Source organism: Symphodus melops (assembly GCF_947650265.1).
Source record: "Symphodus melops genome assembly, chromosome: 15".
In the NCBI taxonomy this organism is placed as follows: domain Eukaryota; kingdom Metazoa; phylum Chordata; class Actinopteri; order Labriformes; family Labridae; genus Symphodus; species Symphodus melops.
This window is the reverse complement of record NC_136705.1, coordinates 5201543-5219427: the sequence shown is the minus strand read 5'-3', so window position 1 is coordinate 5219427 and position 17885 is coordinate 5201543. Positions and strand designations below refer to the sequence as shown.

At 42.9% G+C, this 17885-nt stretch overlaps 2 protein-coding genes across 2 annotated transcripts; both read right to left on the bottom strand.

Annotated features, from left to right (window-relative positions):
- Positions 1-1202: 1202 nt before the first annotated feature.
- Positions 1203-5942, bottom strand: emx2 (empty spiracles homeobox 2). The gene is made up of 3 exons (XM_079362207.1): positions 5139-5942; positions 3829-4013; positions 1203-2354 (listed from the first exon to the last, which is right to left on the bottom strand). Exons 1-3 carry the CDS (start codon positions 5527-5529, stop codon positions 2187-2189), a joined length of 744 nt encoding a protein of 247 aa, XP_079218333.1. The 5' UTR covers positions 5530-5942; the 3' UTR covers positions 1203-2186.
- A 1906-nt stretch (positions 5943-7848) lies between these two features.
- Positions 7849-16919, bottom strand: eif3s10 (eukaryotic translation initiation factor 3, subunit 10 (theta)). Its single transcript, XM_079362855.1, has 22 exons — positions 16700-16919; positions 16096-16286; positions 15847-15983; positions 15522-15685; positions 15014-15213; positions 14579-14787; positions 14319-14490; positions 14123-14227; positions 13868-13966; positions 13663-13779; positions 13353-13538; positions 12704-13051; positions 12511-12615; positions 12321-12434; positions 12113-12235; positions 11494-11647; positions 10896-11077; positions 10522-10610; positions 9877-10436; positions 9653-9776; positions 9360-9532; positions 7849-8752 (listed from the first exon to the last, which is right to left on the bottom strand). Exons 1-22 carry the CDS (start codon positions 16746-16748, stop codon positions 8565-8567), a joined length of 3789 nt encoding a protein of 1262 aa, XP_079218981.1. The 5' UTR covers positions 16749-16919; the 3' UTR covers positions 7849-8564.
- Positions 16920-17885: the final 966 nt, after the last annotated feature.

Here is a 17885-nt window from a genome sequence, read left to right as displayed (position 1 = left end):
GGAAAAGCTCGAGTGGATTGTGAAGCTCTGAGCCGCTCGGTGTTGCCCGAGATAGGAGTAATGAAGTTGTGGAGTCCGGAGATACAAAGGGCATTAACCTCATTAGCATGAAACCTTTTCTTCTAACTATTGTGGGACCCTTTCAGTCCTCTAATCCCCCCTATTTCAAAGCTGGGTTTGTAATAAAGCTTTTAGGTTTTTTTTCCAAAGCTAATGGTATTCTCTAAAGATTTTTATTGCTGTTATAATCTATGGGCCGATTAAGAATTCCCTGAATACCATGCCCCCCAACCCAAACAACAAAACAGCTCCTTTTTTCTTCATGAAATATAAATATATAAAAACATGCAACTGGCACCATGAAACATGAAATTGGGCTTTTTTTTTATGAAAAAAAAAAAAAAAAAGAAACCAGTCAAAATGTGTCTGTTTCGAAAAACGGAACATTCATTGTTTTGTTTTTTGTTTTTTGATTGATGGTATGTTTTTGTCGAAATAAGCAATCATATCCTGCTGGGGGGGAAATCTTATTTTAGTTTAGTCTGCAGACTCATAAAGAAGCTGTAATGTTCTTGTTCAGTCCAAAGCAGCAGCTTGCAGCCTGATGATGGAGCCTACAGGACAAGATTTTAAACAAAGATCCCATTTTGCGGCGCATTGCAACCTTCTCTTATCGCTTCGTGAGGGGTAGTCAGATTGTACTAAATTATGTCCAACCAAGCCCCTTTGGATCCGTGGATTAAGAGATTAAAGTGGACCACTGGGCACTGCATCCCTTTTCCCCTCATATTACTCGCATGATAATTGCCTAAACTGATTTGCACTTTCACAAAAGCTTGTAGGGGCTCTTTGTAGCTGGAGCGCAGCAGACGCTGCAGCCCCTGAAAATAAAACTAATGCGGTCTTTATCACACTGAGAAACAAATGCAGGACTGAGCAACAAATTATGTGCTGCACTGCTGCAGCATTGCTCTTTCACTTCTATCGCGCTCTCTCTTTAAATTAAAGCAGAGTCCAAACGCCACATCAACAAACCTGTGCGCACACGCTGCAAATGATTCTTTTATGGCACAACGCAAAATAGACCATCGCCATGAAAGCTAATTTTCGACTGAATTGATTTCATTCAACTGCTCTGTTAAAGAAAAGCCTATACTTTGACTACGCGATACATATTGATAAAACTTTATTGACAAAATATTGACAATTACATACTTCTTGGAAGTATATACTTTGTGTTAAAATTGTAGCAAACTTAACACAAACACAAAAAATTATTTACATTCTGTAAAAGAGGGTTTAACAGAAACATTAATTTTTTTAGCATTTCTGTACATGGAATACGCTCAGTGCTTGAAGTTTTTTTTTCTGTCTTAATTGTTGCATTTAGTCCTTCGTGGCAACTTTCACCGGAGGGTCAAGTCCTGACAGAAGGCTGCGTGGGGTCGCAGCGACACATTGGTAAAGCTTTAAGTTAAAGGAATGTCCTGATGTCTTCCCTTTAAGTACTTCATATGTGGTCGGATTCCGTTTTAAGAAAGGCTTTTCAATCGAATTTTTTATGTTTAAAACAAAACACTATAACGCAGCACCGCTACTTCATATGTTTTCACAATCACTTTTACACGAGAATCATGAATTAAAGACTGCACACTGTGTAAAAAGGAAATATCACGACATCTCTCTGTTTGAAAATAGAGTGAAAAACAATATTGTTTTTTTTTTCTTCTTTGTTTGAGATAACGTGTCAAATTAAAACAACTACCAGGAAAAAAAAATATTCCATGCAATTCAAGTTTTAAAAAAAGCTGTTTGGTGTTTTGGTATCTTGAGTGGAAACTTGTTTTCTTTTTTCTTTGTTTTTCTTTTTTGCTAAAAACCTTCAGAAGTGCAAACGTCCAATATGAACTGGAGAAAAAAGGTGGTGGTAGATTGGTAGATTGCAGTGATGGAGGTTTGTACGTGGAAGGGATCAGGTAGTTGGACTGACACTGTCAGTCACGTTTCCTGGGACATTTGGAATGGCAGACCCACTTGGTGACAGCAGGGCCACCAGCCCGGGTTCTCTCACCCTCAGCTGCCGATCTCCGATAACTGAAATGTGACATTGGCTTTTTACCCTCTCACTGTCTGTAAGTGGCCTCATTTATCCATGTCTTTCTTCACTCAGGCGCTTATAGTATTTTCTAGTCGTCCGAAGTGACATCGATTTCCTCTGGGCTCGACTGTTTGGTCGCCAGTCTCCACCTGTTTATGTGATGCGATCCCTTCTTCTTCTGTTGAGACTCGGAGCCCTCCTCCTCCAACTTCTGTCGCTTGAACTTCGTCCTTCGGTTCTGAAACCACACTTTTACCTGAAGAGGAAAAAAAGAACGAAAATAGTGTATCAGTTTCGCACGATGAACCGCGATTGGCCAGCGCGTAAAACCAAGCACAAAGGGGGCACATTGTTTGGATCGCAGGGGGGGAATAAAGGCAGGCAGCGGTGCAGCTGAAATATAATGTTAAACTGTGACCTGCAGCTGACGATAACAGCGCAAACTACCTTCAAAATAAACAAAGAGCATGTGTATTCTCAGAAAATATGTCCCAGCCTATGACACGAGGAAATAATTGCATTTTGACGGCACAATAGTCCGCTAATATTTAAATGCAGAGATTATAATCTCATCCCATTATATGCCATTCAAATAATAAGAGCTCAACTTTAAATTTACAATTTTTACTCTCCTATGAAAAATATATTTACAATATCATAACATCCTGTTATATGAAACTAAAAATAACGCTAAATAGCTCAAATTGTAATTATGTATGTATTATGTATTATGTTTAAAGTTTGAAAACTTTGGATTTTTTTCCCCTTACGTAGGTCATATTTTTTTTTACTTTTCAGTATTTTTAAAACAATAACAAAGCATAAAAAACCATTACAGAGTCACACGCATGTCAAATATCTAACATGTGTTTTTAACCACTCCCCCAAATGGACTTAGCTTTGTTAAACGGTACCGTGGGGAATTAACAACACCTAAATCGATAAATTGTCTGTCCGTGCTTTGTCACTCTGCAGCCCTTTAAGTGCTTAAATGGCAACTGAGGTGAATTTAATAAGCCTTCAGTGGGTTAATTGAAGTAGGTGATGGTTCATTTCTCCCTTCAGTTCCTCCAAAGGCCCCGCCGTCCAAAGGAGGCACAGCGGACAAAAGACAGCGGCTGATGGGCTCAAACAGCACTTTAAATATGGCAGGGGGAATTCACTGAACCCGCCTCGCTCTTTGTATCGCCTATCCCATAAAATGGTTAACTGGTTAATTTGCCGTCCATTTTGAAAAGCAACATTCTCCCTCCAAAACAAAGTAATTCAACCCCTCCTAAAATGAGGTTAGACCTATACAATGACAGTGGATTTGATCCAACAGTAAGCCTCTGTCTAAGAGTGACAACATGCATTTATGGAGCATAATGTGTAGAAACAATTCGGTAACTGATTATGTCAGATAATTATCTCATTAATATGCATTTTTACTTATCGCCATGCGTTACATTCATTTTATAGAGGTTCCGTTTTATATGCGTTTTTACGCACGGTGCCACGTTGCGGGGAAAAAAAACACAATAGGCTATCCATTGAACTAAGCAACAAATCGATAAACGAGTATAATAATAACCAAGAATAAAAAGAACTATCAAGCCAAAGTAGGCCTGCTTTAACAGCCAGAAAAAAAAACCAGAGAAGCAATAAAAAATGTCTAAATATTCTAAAAATGAGCGTCTGGGACAGGATGTCAATCTAAATGTTGATCAAAATAATATCGTGCTTCTTACCTGAGTTTCTGTGAGGCTAAGGCTGTGTGCGAGCTGTTTTCTTTCTGCTCCCACAACATAATGGTTTTTCTCAAATGCGTGTTCGAGCCGTAGGAGTTGCGAAGGTGAAAAAGCTGTCCGGATTCTTTTGGGCTTTCTGGCAAGCGCGTTGTGCAAAAGGAAACTCTCCGGACTCGTTTCATTACCTGGAAACCAAGCAGAAAACGAGGGTCTGTAGTGACTTTTCAATATAACAAGCGAACATTTCTGTGAGAAACAGCAGGCCTGCATACAGGTGATGAATTTCAACAATAGTCAGCTGAGTCTAGTGGACACATTTTCTATAATAATAGCCTAATGTTTGAAGAAAAGCTGGGCATCAGTCAATGATAAAGATGTTTAATGGGGACATATATTCTAAATGATTGGTTCAACGCGCTACGTGTGTGAGACCGCCACATGAAGAAGGAAACAGCACAAAGCTGCAGGTATAATCCTGGGCCTAATTCAATTAACAAAAAAAAAATGTCCATAGTAAACAAAATCAAATGTACAATTGAATCAGCAACAAGACGTTTCGACCACAGTCGAAAATAAATAAATAAAATAATATTCGATTGATTCTTTAAAATATAATTCAGCTTGTTATAAAGAAATAACACATGGCCACAACTGTGATCACCATGTAATGTACGTCCAGAAGAAACAAATATATTTTTCAACGAAATGCTAGTTCAAACATCCCGCAGGCCAAGTTAACCTAGTAAATAAAATGTAAATCACTCCAAATACGACTTGTCGTAGAAAATTTGCAAATGGCAAGTTAAATTACCATCTAAATAGTGTGACTTTTATTTTTATTTTATTTTTGCATTTAAACAAAAATGAAAAATACAAATTCGGAGGTCAAAATCGAAAAGACTCAAAGGATCGTCTGAGCAGCGCGATAGTCTTCACTAGTTTCGTTTTTTTAATAATATACAACCTGCGAGCACACAAAGTACAAATATATGTCACATGTTTTGCCCCAAGTAATCGTGCTAAGGGCAGAGAGCAACAAAGGTCAAGTTAGCACTTTTAATTATTTTTTTCATTTATTTACAAAAAAACCCCAAAACTTTTGTTACTGGATTATTTTAGCGGAAACAATCCTTTTATATACGTGTTTGTTTCTGGACATAGAAGTGGGAGTTCACATATATATATATATATTTTTTTATCCATATCCTGAACTCTGTGAAGATGGAGAGAACAACATGATGATCGCTGTGCAGCCGCTCGGCACTATTCGTGCGTAAAAGTGAGCCTACCAAAGCAGTTTGATAACTTACCTTGAAATCTATGTCCCAAGTACCTATATCTGTGTAATAACCAGGGGTAGAACGTTGATGGGTCCCTTTGTTGGCTGGCAAAAAGAGGGTGCGGACTGTGCGACGAGGAAAGCGGGTGAGCAGCCAGAGCGTGCGGTGGGGCGACCGGATGCACCGGGACGGCGGAGTTCTGCTGATGGGAGACCGCTTCTGCAAATACCAAGTCCGGGTTCGAGTAGACGCCCCTGCCGCTGGAGTGAAAGCCGTTAAGAAAGGGGTTCATCTGGCCGGAGTTTGCATAGCTTAGAGCCGCTGGCCGGATGGGCTCCTCGGAACGGGACACCGGTATAGGATTATCCTTCGCCACTAAAGACTCTATAGTAAAACACCTCTTGGGTGTAGGCTGAAACATGGTCTGATAGTCCAGATTCCCCAGTTTAAGTTAAAGTTGTATAGGCTCAGTCGCTTAAAAAATACTCCACGCACAAGAACGGGGGAAGTTTCTGAGCAGTAAATAAGTTTGGAAAGGCGTCGGTGTCAAGAAAGCCAGAATAAAATAGTGCTCGGCTACTCCCAGACTAATCCATGGATGTGATCGTTTTCCTCGCCGGGTTCGTGCAGGCAGATTTGTTAGTTCATGAGCCTAATTAGCGCTGCAGTCCCATAAACAGCTTCCTCTGAAGGCTGTAATGGCATGGTGATTGGTTGCTGCCGCTGCTGCTCGCCTTAAGGTGGAGAAGGGGAAGACGCTTAAAAAGTGCGTCAATGGGGAAACAGGGGCGCGGAGAGGCGGACTGAACGAGGAACACGGAACGGATTCGTCCAGAGCAGCCCCCCGCACGCACGCACGCACACGCACAGACACACTCACGCGCACATATCTTCAGGACATTTAACACACTCATCTAAACCAGTAGGAATGCTCAAGCCCGACAGGTTCAAAATATTTCAAAGGCTGTCCGTGATTTCAGTTTACTACTAACAAGTTATCACTCTTAATTTACTCACAAAAATGTGCAAAAATCAATTCCGCTCTGGAAAAGTCAATTTCATTTATGTGCGCGCGCTGTGGTTATTATGCACGAGCTTAATTGGCTGTTGATCGGCCATTATGTATTTTTTTTTAATTTGTTTCCCAACTTGATTTTTGTGAAGAAATAGCACTAGTTTCGTCCGGGATCGTTTTTCTTTTTTACTCCGATAATATTGAGTTTTAATTTTGAGAAACTCTTCATTTTGGGGGAATATATGTGGCCTTTAGGGATACACAGGCGAGCTTCAGCTTTTTGTGACACAGATGGCAGTCTTAAAAATTCAACAACACGTACCCAGTGATGGGTGGCCTCGTCAGGGTTTTTTTTAGTGCAAATGCTGAGATGTATGTTTAATCTTTAACGGGAGTCACCTGTGTTAGGATCTGTTGCGGAGAGTTCACGCGCGCGTCGAGGGCCTTCATATAAAGGATAATACACACTAACAGCACACGGAGCGAGCGCTTCAATGATCAGACCTGGATGCTGCTCTGTTCATAAATGTGTCTGAATGAAGTATTATTCGCTATTATACTGGTTTGCGTTTTATGAGATTGAAGGAAAATGCTCATTTGAAGTTATCTCATTAGATGTTGGAAAACTGAAATGTCACAGCCCTGTTATTGGCCCGAATATCAATTACTATGACCAGTTTTACTATTATTATTTATTAATTACATATAGGGTGCTTTTATTAGACCTAATTCAAGTTACCTTTCCACTAGGCTATATGTTGTCCACACAAAGCCAATTAAGTCGTTAAACATAGGTGTTGGTAGGTTATGACTGAATAAAACATACAGACCAAATCAGTTTTCAAAAACATGCAAGCTGTACGGCAAGTTCTGCGACTCATCTGACAATTCATTTTCTCATTCGAGAGCACATTGTTCCACAAAATTAAGTATAAGGCTACTAACAGAAATAGCCTTCATTTTCACATGCAGAAATGTGCAGAATTTTATTGTACGTCTCTTAATAAATTGTGTTTTAATTAACCACGTGACACTCTTATTGTTGATTTATTATTTTTTGTAAATCCAAAGAATAAATCGGTTCAAGTCAGTCAACTGTAATTTCATGAAGGGTACAAGCATGCAACGGAACAAGCAGTGTTTAAAGAGAAACTGTAGCATGGTGGCGTTTTCTTTCATTCCAGCAGCGTGCGGGTCGTTAACCGACGCACTGCCTCCTGACCGCAGCCTGACTTTTTCGACACTTTTTAAGTTTTAGTGAACCAGCTTCCCTCGCTTGTTCCCATACGATGAAGCGAGTCTGTCCACACCACGGTGCTTTACCGCTCTCTAGTGGTTAAAGTATGGTAGTGTTATTAAAAGAGACCAAAATCAGGATATCTGGAGCCATACCATCTCAACACGTGTACTGCCATTACTCAGTTTGCCAGATGTTCAGTACTTGAACATTTTCAAGTTCTAATACGGATAGAAGTGTTCCAATTCACATATTGGAGTCAGTTATTTTGCTCTAAAATAACTTCATACAGATGTACACTTTGAGTTAGGTTGGGGAAAATACTGTTGTTACCGTCACTCTATTACAACTTCTGATGTTTATTTTATGATTCCTTAGTTGAGTGATGACTTACAGGTCTATGATTTATGTGCACAAGATTTAATTGAGACCAGTGATTCTGCAATACTTCACGATGAAACAGCATTTGAGACTAAATGAGTCAGTAGTTGGTGGTGAGCAAACATCTTTATTAATAAAGGCTTTATCTGTGAACATGCAAACAGGTTTTCAAACCATGACTGCAGTAAGATAGAACCACACATTGGATATTAAGCCGGATCAATTGAATACTCTAAGCATGAACATCGAAATGTAGATTTCACTAGTATGTAATCAGGTTTAAGAAGCATCTCAACGTTAGATGAAGAGTAGAAATCATTAAAACGTGAAAAATTCCAAGTCATTACCATTACACGAGTTGTGAGTTTGAACCTTACGATTGTATCTATGCAGAGGTTAATTATTTAAATGAGGCATCTGGTGATACACTGTTTGCATTGAAAGCTGGAGCAAGTAAATTGCTTTATGATAATCCAGTTTTACTACAATATGTAAGGAAGATACACTCATCACCAGTGTGGCAGTCATGTTTACACTGATGGTTTGTAGGCCTGCTAGCAAGTATTTGGTAGATGTTATGCTAGGTGGTAAGGAGCCTTTAGTTGGAAAATGTTTGAAGTCAAAATAAGGATGAAAGGGGGGAAAAAAAACTCAGGAAAACTACCATCTACAAATATTGAATTCTTTAAGGAATAGCTTGAGAGGGCCAGAAGCTTGTAGCCAAAATTTCACCACTGTGGATACCCAGCTGATAAGATACTTTTAACTTCTCTTCCAAAACATCCATCATTAGCCAGGCAAATTGGATGCACAGGCTGTTGGCTCAGCGACGCACAGTGGTCCAGCCGTCATCATCTGTTTCGTTCTTGGTGCGACGAGGGTTGTCTTTGTCAGAGCGCCACCCCTTTTCTCCATCAGCATCACGGTCACGTTCCCTCTCCCGCTCTCGGGGGCGTTCGGCTCTGTCTGGCTCCTCGCGCTTCTCATCCCCTCCACGACGCCAAGAACCTCCTGAGGAGACAAAGATGCTAATTAAGACAAACTCAAGCCCCAATGTGTAAATCTAACAACTTCAACTTTGGTGCAAAAGCCTGAATTTACAGTATGACAAACTTGGTGCTTAAATTTGTTGAGTTAGTGGCTTTAGGAGTAACTGAGCTCATAAACAGGAACCTCCACTGGCCGAACAGAACAACTCCATCGAGTGCAACAAATTGCTCCGCTTGAAAAATCCACATCTCCTAAATGATGCGTTTTATTTTGTACCTTATTTGGCGCCCTCAGAACACCTATAAACTGCAATACAATGATTCAGTTACAAAAATCATGCAAGAGAGCTGTTCCAGTTTCTGAATAATGAAAGCACTGCAGGTCACACCACTGGTGACAGAAGTGTCCATCAATATTAACTAATCAATCCATACATTCACTTGCTGCAGCGTCAGTGTCAGCGTTGCAGTGTATTACCCAACATAAGGCTGCAGGAGTTGGGAATGAAACCTTTGAGGCCGATTTTTTAATCATGTCTTTAAACTTTACGGGAAACTTTGGCGCTGCCCGAGTTTATTCTTGATGCGTTTGTAATAGTCGCGTTTTGTAGAAATTAAGTTCTCATTACCCTCATCAGGAAGTTCTCTTGCTGGAGCTCTTTGTTCACGGTCATCTCGGCGGTCTCTAACCCCGCGGCGGTCTTCGCGGTCACGACGATCGTCACGGTCAGTGTCGTCTTTGCGAGATTCTCTCCACCCGCTTCCTTCCTCTGTACCACCTCTCCTCCAGCTGCTCTCCTCTCTGTTAACACATCGTGACAATGACATTAGTTTTCTACCTTATTGACCGGTGAACCGTCCCTCTGCACTCAACACAACAGTCAGCTTCTGAAGCCTTTGTCAAAAGGTCTATCATGCGCACTTTTGTGGAGGACGGTCTCTGGATGGCTCGCTTGGTCTGTCCTCTCCTTCGCCGTCATCCTGAGCTTCATCGCGGGGTGGACCCCAGCTGTCCTCTCTGGCTTTCTCCCGCTCCCGCCAACCACCTGGAACAGAGTCATTCTGTGAGATACTTCTGTGGCCTCTAATCACTAAACCATTAGAAAACATCGTCAGGTATCAGCAGCTGATTGGCTGAAAGCTTACCAGGTCTTCCCAGGGGCTTCCAGGGTTTGAGATCCTCACCACGACGTGGCCCATCATCTCCGCCTCTTCTGGAACTCCAGTCATCATCAGCCCCACGCCTGGGACCCCTCACGTCATCTAGGCCTCTACGGGGACCTCTGTCTTCATCAAACCCTCGCCTGGGGCCGCGGTCTTCATCGAATCCACGTCTGGGGCCGCGGTCTTCATCGAAGCCGCGTCTGGGGCCGCGGTCCTCGTCGAAGCCGCGTCTGGGGCCGCGGTCCTCGTCGAAGCCGCGTCTGGGGCCGCGGTCCTCGTCGAAGCCGCGTCTGGGGCCGCGGTCGTCATCTCCACCTCTTCTTGGACCGCGGTCATCGTCAAAGCCTCTGCGAGGACCACGGTCGTCGTCGAGCCCTCTGCGTAGAGGACGGTCGTCATCGCCACCACGACGAGGGCCTCGGTCGTCATCAAAGCCACGCCGTGGTCCCCGATCGTCGCCTCCCCTGCGAACACCATCTCCTCTTCTGAAGGGGGCCTCTTTCTCCTCCTTGTCATCGTCACGGCCCTCCTGTCTCCATTCCCTGAGAGACGAAAGGCACCATTACAGGAGCCCTTCATGACTTAGTGGTGATGCCTAAAACAAAGGTTCGAGTTGAGACCACGTACCGTTCAGGAGCAGCACGACGCCATTCTGAATCACCTCCTTCTGTACGCTTTCTCCATCCTCCCTCCTCTTTCTCCGATTCGCCAAAATCCTGTACAAGCAGATCAGGTTGATGAAAACATGAAGTACCATCACATGATATGAAGTCCTTTATGCTGCCTCTTGGTCCATGACCGTTTGGCTGTCCTTGCATCACACTTTCATATCAGGGTGTTTAAACGATGGAAACCTTTGGGAGCGAATGAATGCACTTCATGCATCTAAAAGAACATTTTGAAGGCTAACAAGTCAGAGTCGTGTCCATCTTATAAATTAATGCTTGAGAACGAGTCGTCAGTGTTGAGATTTGGTACCTGGAGGACCTGCTTATTAGTACCTTGGTTTTCTCTTCTGGGGGGCCCTTCCTCTCCTCCTCGCGACGGCGTTCCCGCTCCTCAATCTCCTGCTGGCGAGCACGCTGCTTCCGTTCCTGCTCCTCCAGCTTACGCAGCCGTTCCTGGTACTCTCTCTCCTCCTCCTCTCGCTGCTCTTGTTCCAAGCGTTCCCGCTCCTCGCGCTCTGTCCCACGGGAGGAAATAACATGAGACGTGCCCAAATAACAAACTTGGACACCATAGAGCTGCTGCATATTGCCCTGATGAAAAGCTCGAGTTCGTGAGTAGTTTTCAGGACGATAACGGTTATAAAACAACATTTTGATTTGCTCCTCAAGTCCCCAGAGATTTTTCTTCTGGGGTGTTTTTCTTATGTTACAACTACTACTTTTCTTGAATTTCCCTCGGGATCAATAAAGTATCTATCTATCTATCTATCTATCTATCTATCTATCTATCTATCTATCTATCTACTGCTTGTGATTTGCCTCCACTTCCTGCCTGATCATAACTGTTGCATACGACAGCGTGTTTCTTCATCACGAGGGGTCGGTTTACAGGTATCTGTGTGCCAGAGCACATGTCAGCAGACAAACAGACCTTTCTTGAGCTGCTCCTCGTGAATACGCTGGGCCTCCTCCTCTTTCTGCCGGTAGAAAGCGTTACGCCGGTCCTCTTTGCGCTGCCTTTTCTTATCTTCCAAACGCTTCTTCCTCTCCTCCACCAGGCGCTCCTCGAAAGATTTCAGTTTTTCCTTCAAAGACAGAGAAGCGTATTTTGAAAATGTTTAGGGGGCCGTGGGTCTTCATAACCAACGCACAAGGGCAGTGTGCTTTTGTTTGCAACTTGGAGCTGTTTGGTCCTAAAAGCTCTCCTGACAAACTTTTACTTGATTAGATTCTGGCGGCTGATAAAACAAGCTATTTCTTATAATTTTGGCAATTTTTGCACGTGTTCCAAGTGCAACTTACTGACAGTGTTGTCTCAATTTCTTCATCAGACTGAAACAAACTGAGCAGCAGTGACAAGCATGCATTTCAAGTGTAAAGAAATCACCACTGACCAAAAAAAAAAAAAGAAGAGGTTTACAGCAACATGATTAACTGACCCGATCCCAAGTTTGACTATTCTGACGTGTTGCTGCCCTCTAGTGTTTTCCTTCTCACATACACTTTGCAGTCAGCTGCCTGTCTCAGCACTCTGTGTACCAGTTCCTTACCTCATAAATAAAGCTACGGGCAGCAGTTATTTTGGATAAGAAGCTTTCTTTGTCCTCCATCATCCTGGACATGCGCTTCTTGTGCTCGAGAGCTTTCTCCCGTTCAACTTTCATGTTGCTGATCTGAAAAGGAAAAAAATAATAATCTTACATTACTCGATACTCACCACGTGTATGACTTCTGTGTGTCTTTCTTTTATAAACATACCCTCTCCTCTTCCTGGAGCTCCCATAGTTCCATGTCTTTAATGCGCTGCTCTTCATAGGCCTGCTTTATAAGAGGAATCTCCTCCAGACGTTTGGCCCTCTCAAAGTAGTCGATCTAGAGAAGAAAAAAAAAAGATTAGGGTCTATTTTAAGCGTGATCAGTCGTGTTCAACAATGTATCCCTCAGTTACCTTCTTCTCCTGGTTCTTCAGACGCTCCTGGAGTTCTTTCTTCTCCTTCTCCAGCTGCTCCACTTGTTTGGCCATAATAAAGTCAGGGTCCAGTTCCTCAAGATCCTGTTAAAGATACATTTGTTAGTCTCATTTCTTAACTGTACAATCTTTATTCAATGTAATCAATTTGGTAATTTTGGCTTCATTTTACCTCGATATCGATATCCTTGAAGGCTTTAGCTCCAAGTTCAGTCTTCTTGATTTGCTCCAGCCGTTCGCGTACGGTCTTCTTTTTGATCTGCTCATGCTCCTGCATGATGCGCTCCTTCTCTCGCTCTTTGGCCTCTTGGCGCAGACGCTCCTCCTCGGCCTTGCGGACCTTTTGCATCTCGGCCTCGCGCTGCTCCAGCTCTTCCTTCTCACGCTGAATGTTCAGGCTCTCGAGGCGCTCTTTGCGCTCTTCAATGGTCTGTCTACGAGCCAGGATGCGCTGGTGATCTTTACGGGCATTTTTCAGATAGGCAGCGATGGCCACCTGGTTCTGCTCCTCGCGCTCTTGCTGAAAAAGGACAAACATCCAAATACTTTTTATAATAACAGAATAAACTGTGTTTTTAGTTAAAAGTCACTAATCATGAATAACCATGTCAAAATCCCAACTGGGCACTTTCTGGCATTCTTTCAGACTTTAGTTATATGCAGGAAAACAGTCCGTACGGAAAGCAGAGAGTCGATGTTCCAATCCTGAAATCTAGCTCAGAGGTAACATCCTTGGCAGAAAAGTTGTCACTTCCTTAGTTGCTGCTTTAGAGGGTTTGAGCTGTGTGTGTGGCAAGACATGAGTAAGACCTGAGACTCACCAGGATAGAGGCAGGCTTGATGACATAGATGGCCTTAGCCAAAGAAGCAGACATGGCAGTCAGCTGGTTCCTGATCTGCTCTGAGGGCATGTTCTGCAGGAAGGGACCAACAGGGGCATCTTCTTTGGTCGAGTAGTTCAGGTCAGAGCCAAAGCTCAGAGTTCGAGAGGAGTGGTCTATACGGACCTGCAAGGGAAACGCAAACAATAACAAAACTGAGAAAACACCTAACATGTCTCTTAAACTTAATCCACTTTAGTTAATTGATCTATTATTCAACATGTGTAATCTCTTTAGATGCAGATTATACCTGCAGATCACAGTGGCGCGCAGCATCCACAATGGAGCGCTCTAGCTGGAAGGCATCCACAAACGGAACCAGGGAGGCCAGACGGGTGAATTCAATACTTTGATAGATCTGTGCAACCTACAACCAAGGACGGAGAACGATAAGAGATATTTAATCACATTTAAAATCATCTTAATAACATTTCAGGGAACTGAAAGACAATTACTTGTTGCAGAAGCCTCAGGATGGTGTTACTCTGTAGATGAGGGACATACTGCTGCAGATCAGACTCCTTCTCTGCCTGGTCTCTCACCCAGTTCAACACCTAATGGGAGAGAAAGTGGGTTACCATATGCTGCGGTGACGATTTAACAGCCACAATCATATTCATGAAATATAATACGATCATGTACACTTCAACTAAAAATCACAAATATTGTTGGTAGATATTCCTTAAGCTGGTTGCTGTCAAATGATTTACCTTGGTTACTCTTCCGCTCAGCTTCAGAGGATGAAAGTCTACTTCAAGCCAGTTGTACAGTTCCTTCACTTCTGGTACAATATACTGCAGCAGGTTAAACCTCACCTTGAACACACACATCAAAGAAAGAATGAGGAAAGACATCTCAAAGCAGATCAGCTGATCGGTTCCACAGGTGCTCGTGCACACAGCGTACCATGTCATTGATGAGACTCTGCCTGGTGGGAGGAGACTGCAGGCCGAGGAGCGTGGCAAGTCTGCGATGTTTCTCCACGATGATGCCGTCCATGTCCAGCAGCCGGGCAATGTCAGTGCGCTCAGGAGTAATGGGAATAGACAGAGTGGCCAGGAGGACTCTGGTGGACATCCTGAATAAACAAAGTAAGCATGATTACCACCTGGTCCCTATTCATTATTAAATAATGTGTCCTTATCCACAGATCATGAATGTGTTACCTTTGCATCTCCTCTTGGGTCAGATTCTTTCGCATCTCCCTTGAAAGGTGATAGAGCCTGTGGAGGGTGCAGGCATGGAAGAGGGCGTTCCCAGATTTCCAGAACACAGTCGACACCTTGTTGTAGTAGTTGGCCATGAGCTGAGGTTTGGGAGGCTTCTTGGAGAGAGCAAACAGGCCATGGATGTCCTCAACAGCCTTGAAGGCTTCCTGAATAACAGAAACAATTCATCAGTCACAATGTCACACTCAACTCGAATATAAGAGACATATTTTTAAATTAGACAACACTGAACGGCATAACAGGTGTTAGGTTATTCCAACGTTATACACAACAAACTGCATTCACTGCTGACAACCTATGAAAGGAATCATTCTATAAAAAACCTGCAGTCAGTTACGCCGCTTTGAGAAATTGAATCTAAGATGAACAGACCTGCCAGAGCTCCATGCTTATGGCGCTGTCCAGCTGCACCAAGCGTGTCTCCAGGTGCATCGACTGGCTCTCAGGGTTGTTCAGGTTGATGGCAGTGCTCTGATTGTGGTGGCGCTGGATCTGACCCAGATGCATTCGCAGGTTGTCACACAGCTTGCGAAATTCTGCTTTACGGGTGTACTGAAGGCAGAACTTAAATGCTGCAGAAAAGACAATGACATATTATCTTTAGAATATTAACACTGTCTGAATTTTAAGGTACATTTTTGTTTCTGAATTTGTTGTGGGACTTTACAGTAATTATACAAAAATATAAGTAAAGCATACAAGTTGACATTAAGTGTTAGAAACATCAACTCTGATTACAGCTTTAAAAACACGCAGGGCTTTTCACCCTTGTCGGGCCTGGCAGCATCTTATTCATACCAAGGAAAATAAACGATGACAGTAACTCACAGGAAACCAATAAAATATATTGTGTGTATATAAAAATAAAAAAAAGACTTACCTTGCTGAGCAATGTCATGATACAGGCGCTCCACTTTGGAGTTGTTCCGAAGCAGGTCCAAACACTGACGGTACGACTCCCACAGGAACTTCACCCAGGGGGTGAGCAGCAGGCGGTCAGTACGATCTTGAGTGTCCTCTCCACTCACAGCACTCAGAAGCACACTAGTATCACAGATTCAACAATCACTTGTCGAGCCCTTAGATTTAACCATCACCTGTGAAAGATCTGTAAAATCTGCTCATCTGAAACCACTGAAACTCACACTGTGCGATCGCAAAGACATCCGACTAATTTCCTGAAACCGATGTTTGACCATGCTCACCTCTCAGGAGTCTGGATGTTGTCCAGATCCTCGATGTCCAGAACCATCTGCTGGGACTCCCCTTTAGCTGTCTCTGTCTTCTCCTCCGCCAACTTAAGGTAAGCCCGAACCACATCCTCCAGAGATTTGATATTCACCTAATAGCACAGATAATAAAACTTTAGCCATTCACTCAAAGAAAAAGAAAAAACATGAGGATGAACCACCAGCTGATCTGTGAAAACATCCTCTCTGCACACACACACACACCTGCTGACAGATGTTCTTGTACTGATAGAGACCCTCTTTGGCCAGGTGGCTTTTGCGCAGATCCACGCACAGCTCCAGGTATTTGAGCATGATGGGCTCGTGGATCTTCTGCCATGTTCGGTGTTTCTTGCTCTTGATGACATCGTACAAAACATCCAAAGCTGGCTGCTTTTTGCCAACCTCGAGAAACTCTGCGCAAAAAAAAGACACAAAATGAAAGACAAACGTCAGCACCGTAACAAATCAAACAGATCATACAAAGCATTGCATGTCGCACCAGACACCGCGAGCTGTGTGGAGAGGCCCGTGTAGGTTAGTAAACCACCTCAACGTCCCGCTCCAAGAACAGAAACCCGCGAGAATATCTGTTTGACAGCTTTTCATTAACACGTCAAAACTGTCACTATCATGGGAGCACTTTAACTACACCTGTCTGTAACGCAGAAAAGGTGCAGCCGGTCAGCTGGATAATAACGCAGCCGTGAGACAGCTTTATCGCCTCCACGCCATTCAAGCTACTGTTAGCTAGCCGTTAGCCCATTTAGCCCGTAAAGCTAGTTAGCATTAGCGCGTGATATCCTCATGGATTGATAGAAAGACTCACCATTGGCTCGTTTCAGAGCGTTCTCCGGTCTTTGAAAATACGCCGGCATGGTGGTGGCGTTTTTAGTGGAAACTCCGACTCTGCTGGCTTGAGTAAATTTTCGAGAAAATTGTTTCACCAGTCCATCCACGCCACGCACTCACCGCTTCACCGGTGCTGGCTGAGAAAGGAAGGACCTCGTGAGCGGCCTAGCTAGGGTTGCCAGTACGTGCGTCACGCTCGCGCTATCCCCCTATCACAGTGTGCATCCGTTGTAAAATAATCACAGTCTACAGATTAGAGTGATTTGAATAATAACTAAACACTTTCTTAATGTCTGTTGGACTTGATTTTTTGTTTGTTTTTATTTATTTTATTTAACCTTTATTTATCCAGGAAAGTCCCATTGAGGTTAAAAACCTTTTTTTCAAGGGAGTCCTGCAGAAGTTATGCTCACAACATTACAGACAGCATTTAAAAAACAAAAAACAAAAAAACAGTTAAAAGCCATTAAAGTTATTAAAAAAAACAGTTACAAGAGGAGGCAGTTGTCTCATATGTTCTCAGCCTGAATTTAAAGGCATTTAGCATTTGTTCAAACATTTACAAATGTAGGCTCCTTGCTTTGTCTTGACACATGTCAGAATCAGAATCAACTTCTTTAGCCAGGTAGGCTTACACACAAGGTACAAAGTACAACCTTACATATCAACAATAAACACAACATTTATTTATTTCATACACTTAAAACAAACAAACAAAATAGACAAAATGGCAAAAAAAAAACAGACAGTATGATTAGCTAATAAAATTTTGAAATGTGCTGGAGAAGCCAATTAAACCCAGAGGGGTTTGTGTAGGGGCTCTCCTAACATGTAACACAGAAACAAGTTATTAAACTAGTCCAAGCAAAGTGAGGTTGTTTAGTGTTCATCAGAGTTACAGCCTGGGGGAAGAAACTGTTTTTTTGTCAGCTTGTTTTGTACAGTGATCTGTAACATCCGGGGTGTAAGGAGTCTGCAGTGATACTTGCATGTTTCCTGGCCTTGGATCTAATAGACTACTGGACCAGTATAAATCCTGCATGGGGGGTATAGGTCGACACCAGGTCTAAGTGTGTTTAATAATAATAGTTCAACAGCCAGACAAAATGTCCTGTGGTAGGCCTATAGCTAGATTATGTTGACCAAGTTATTCTTTCAAATGT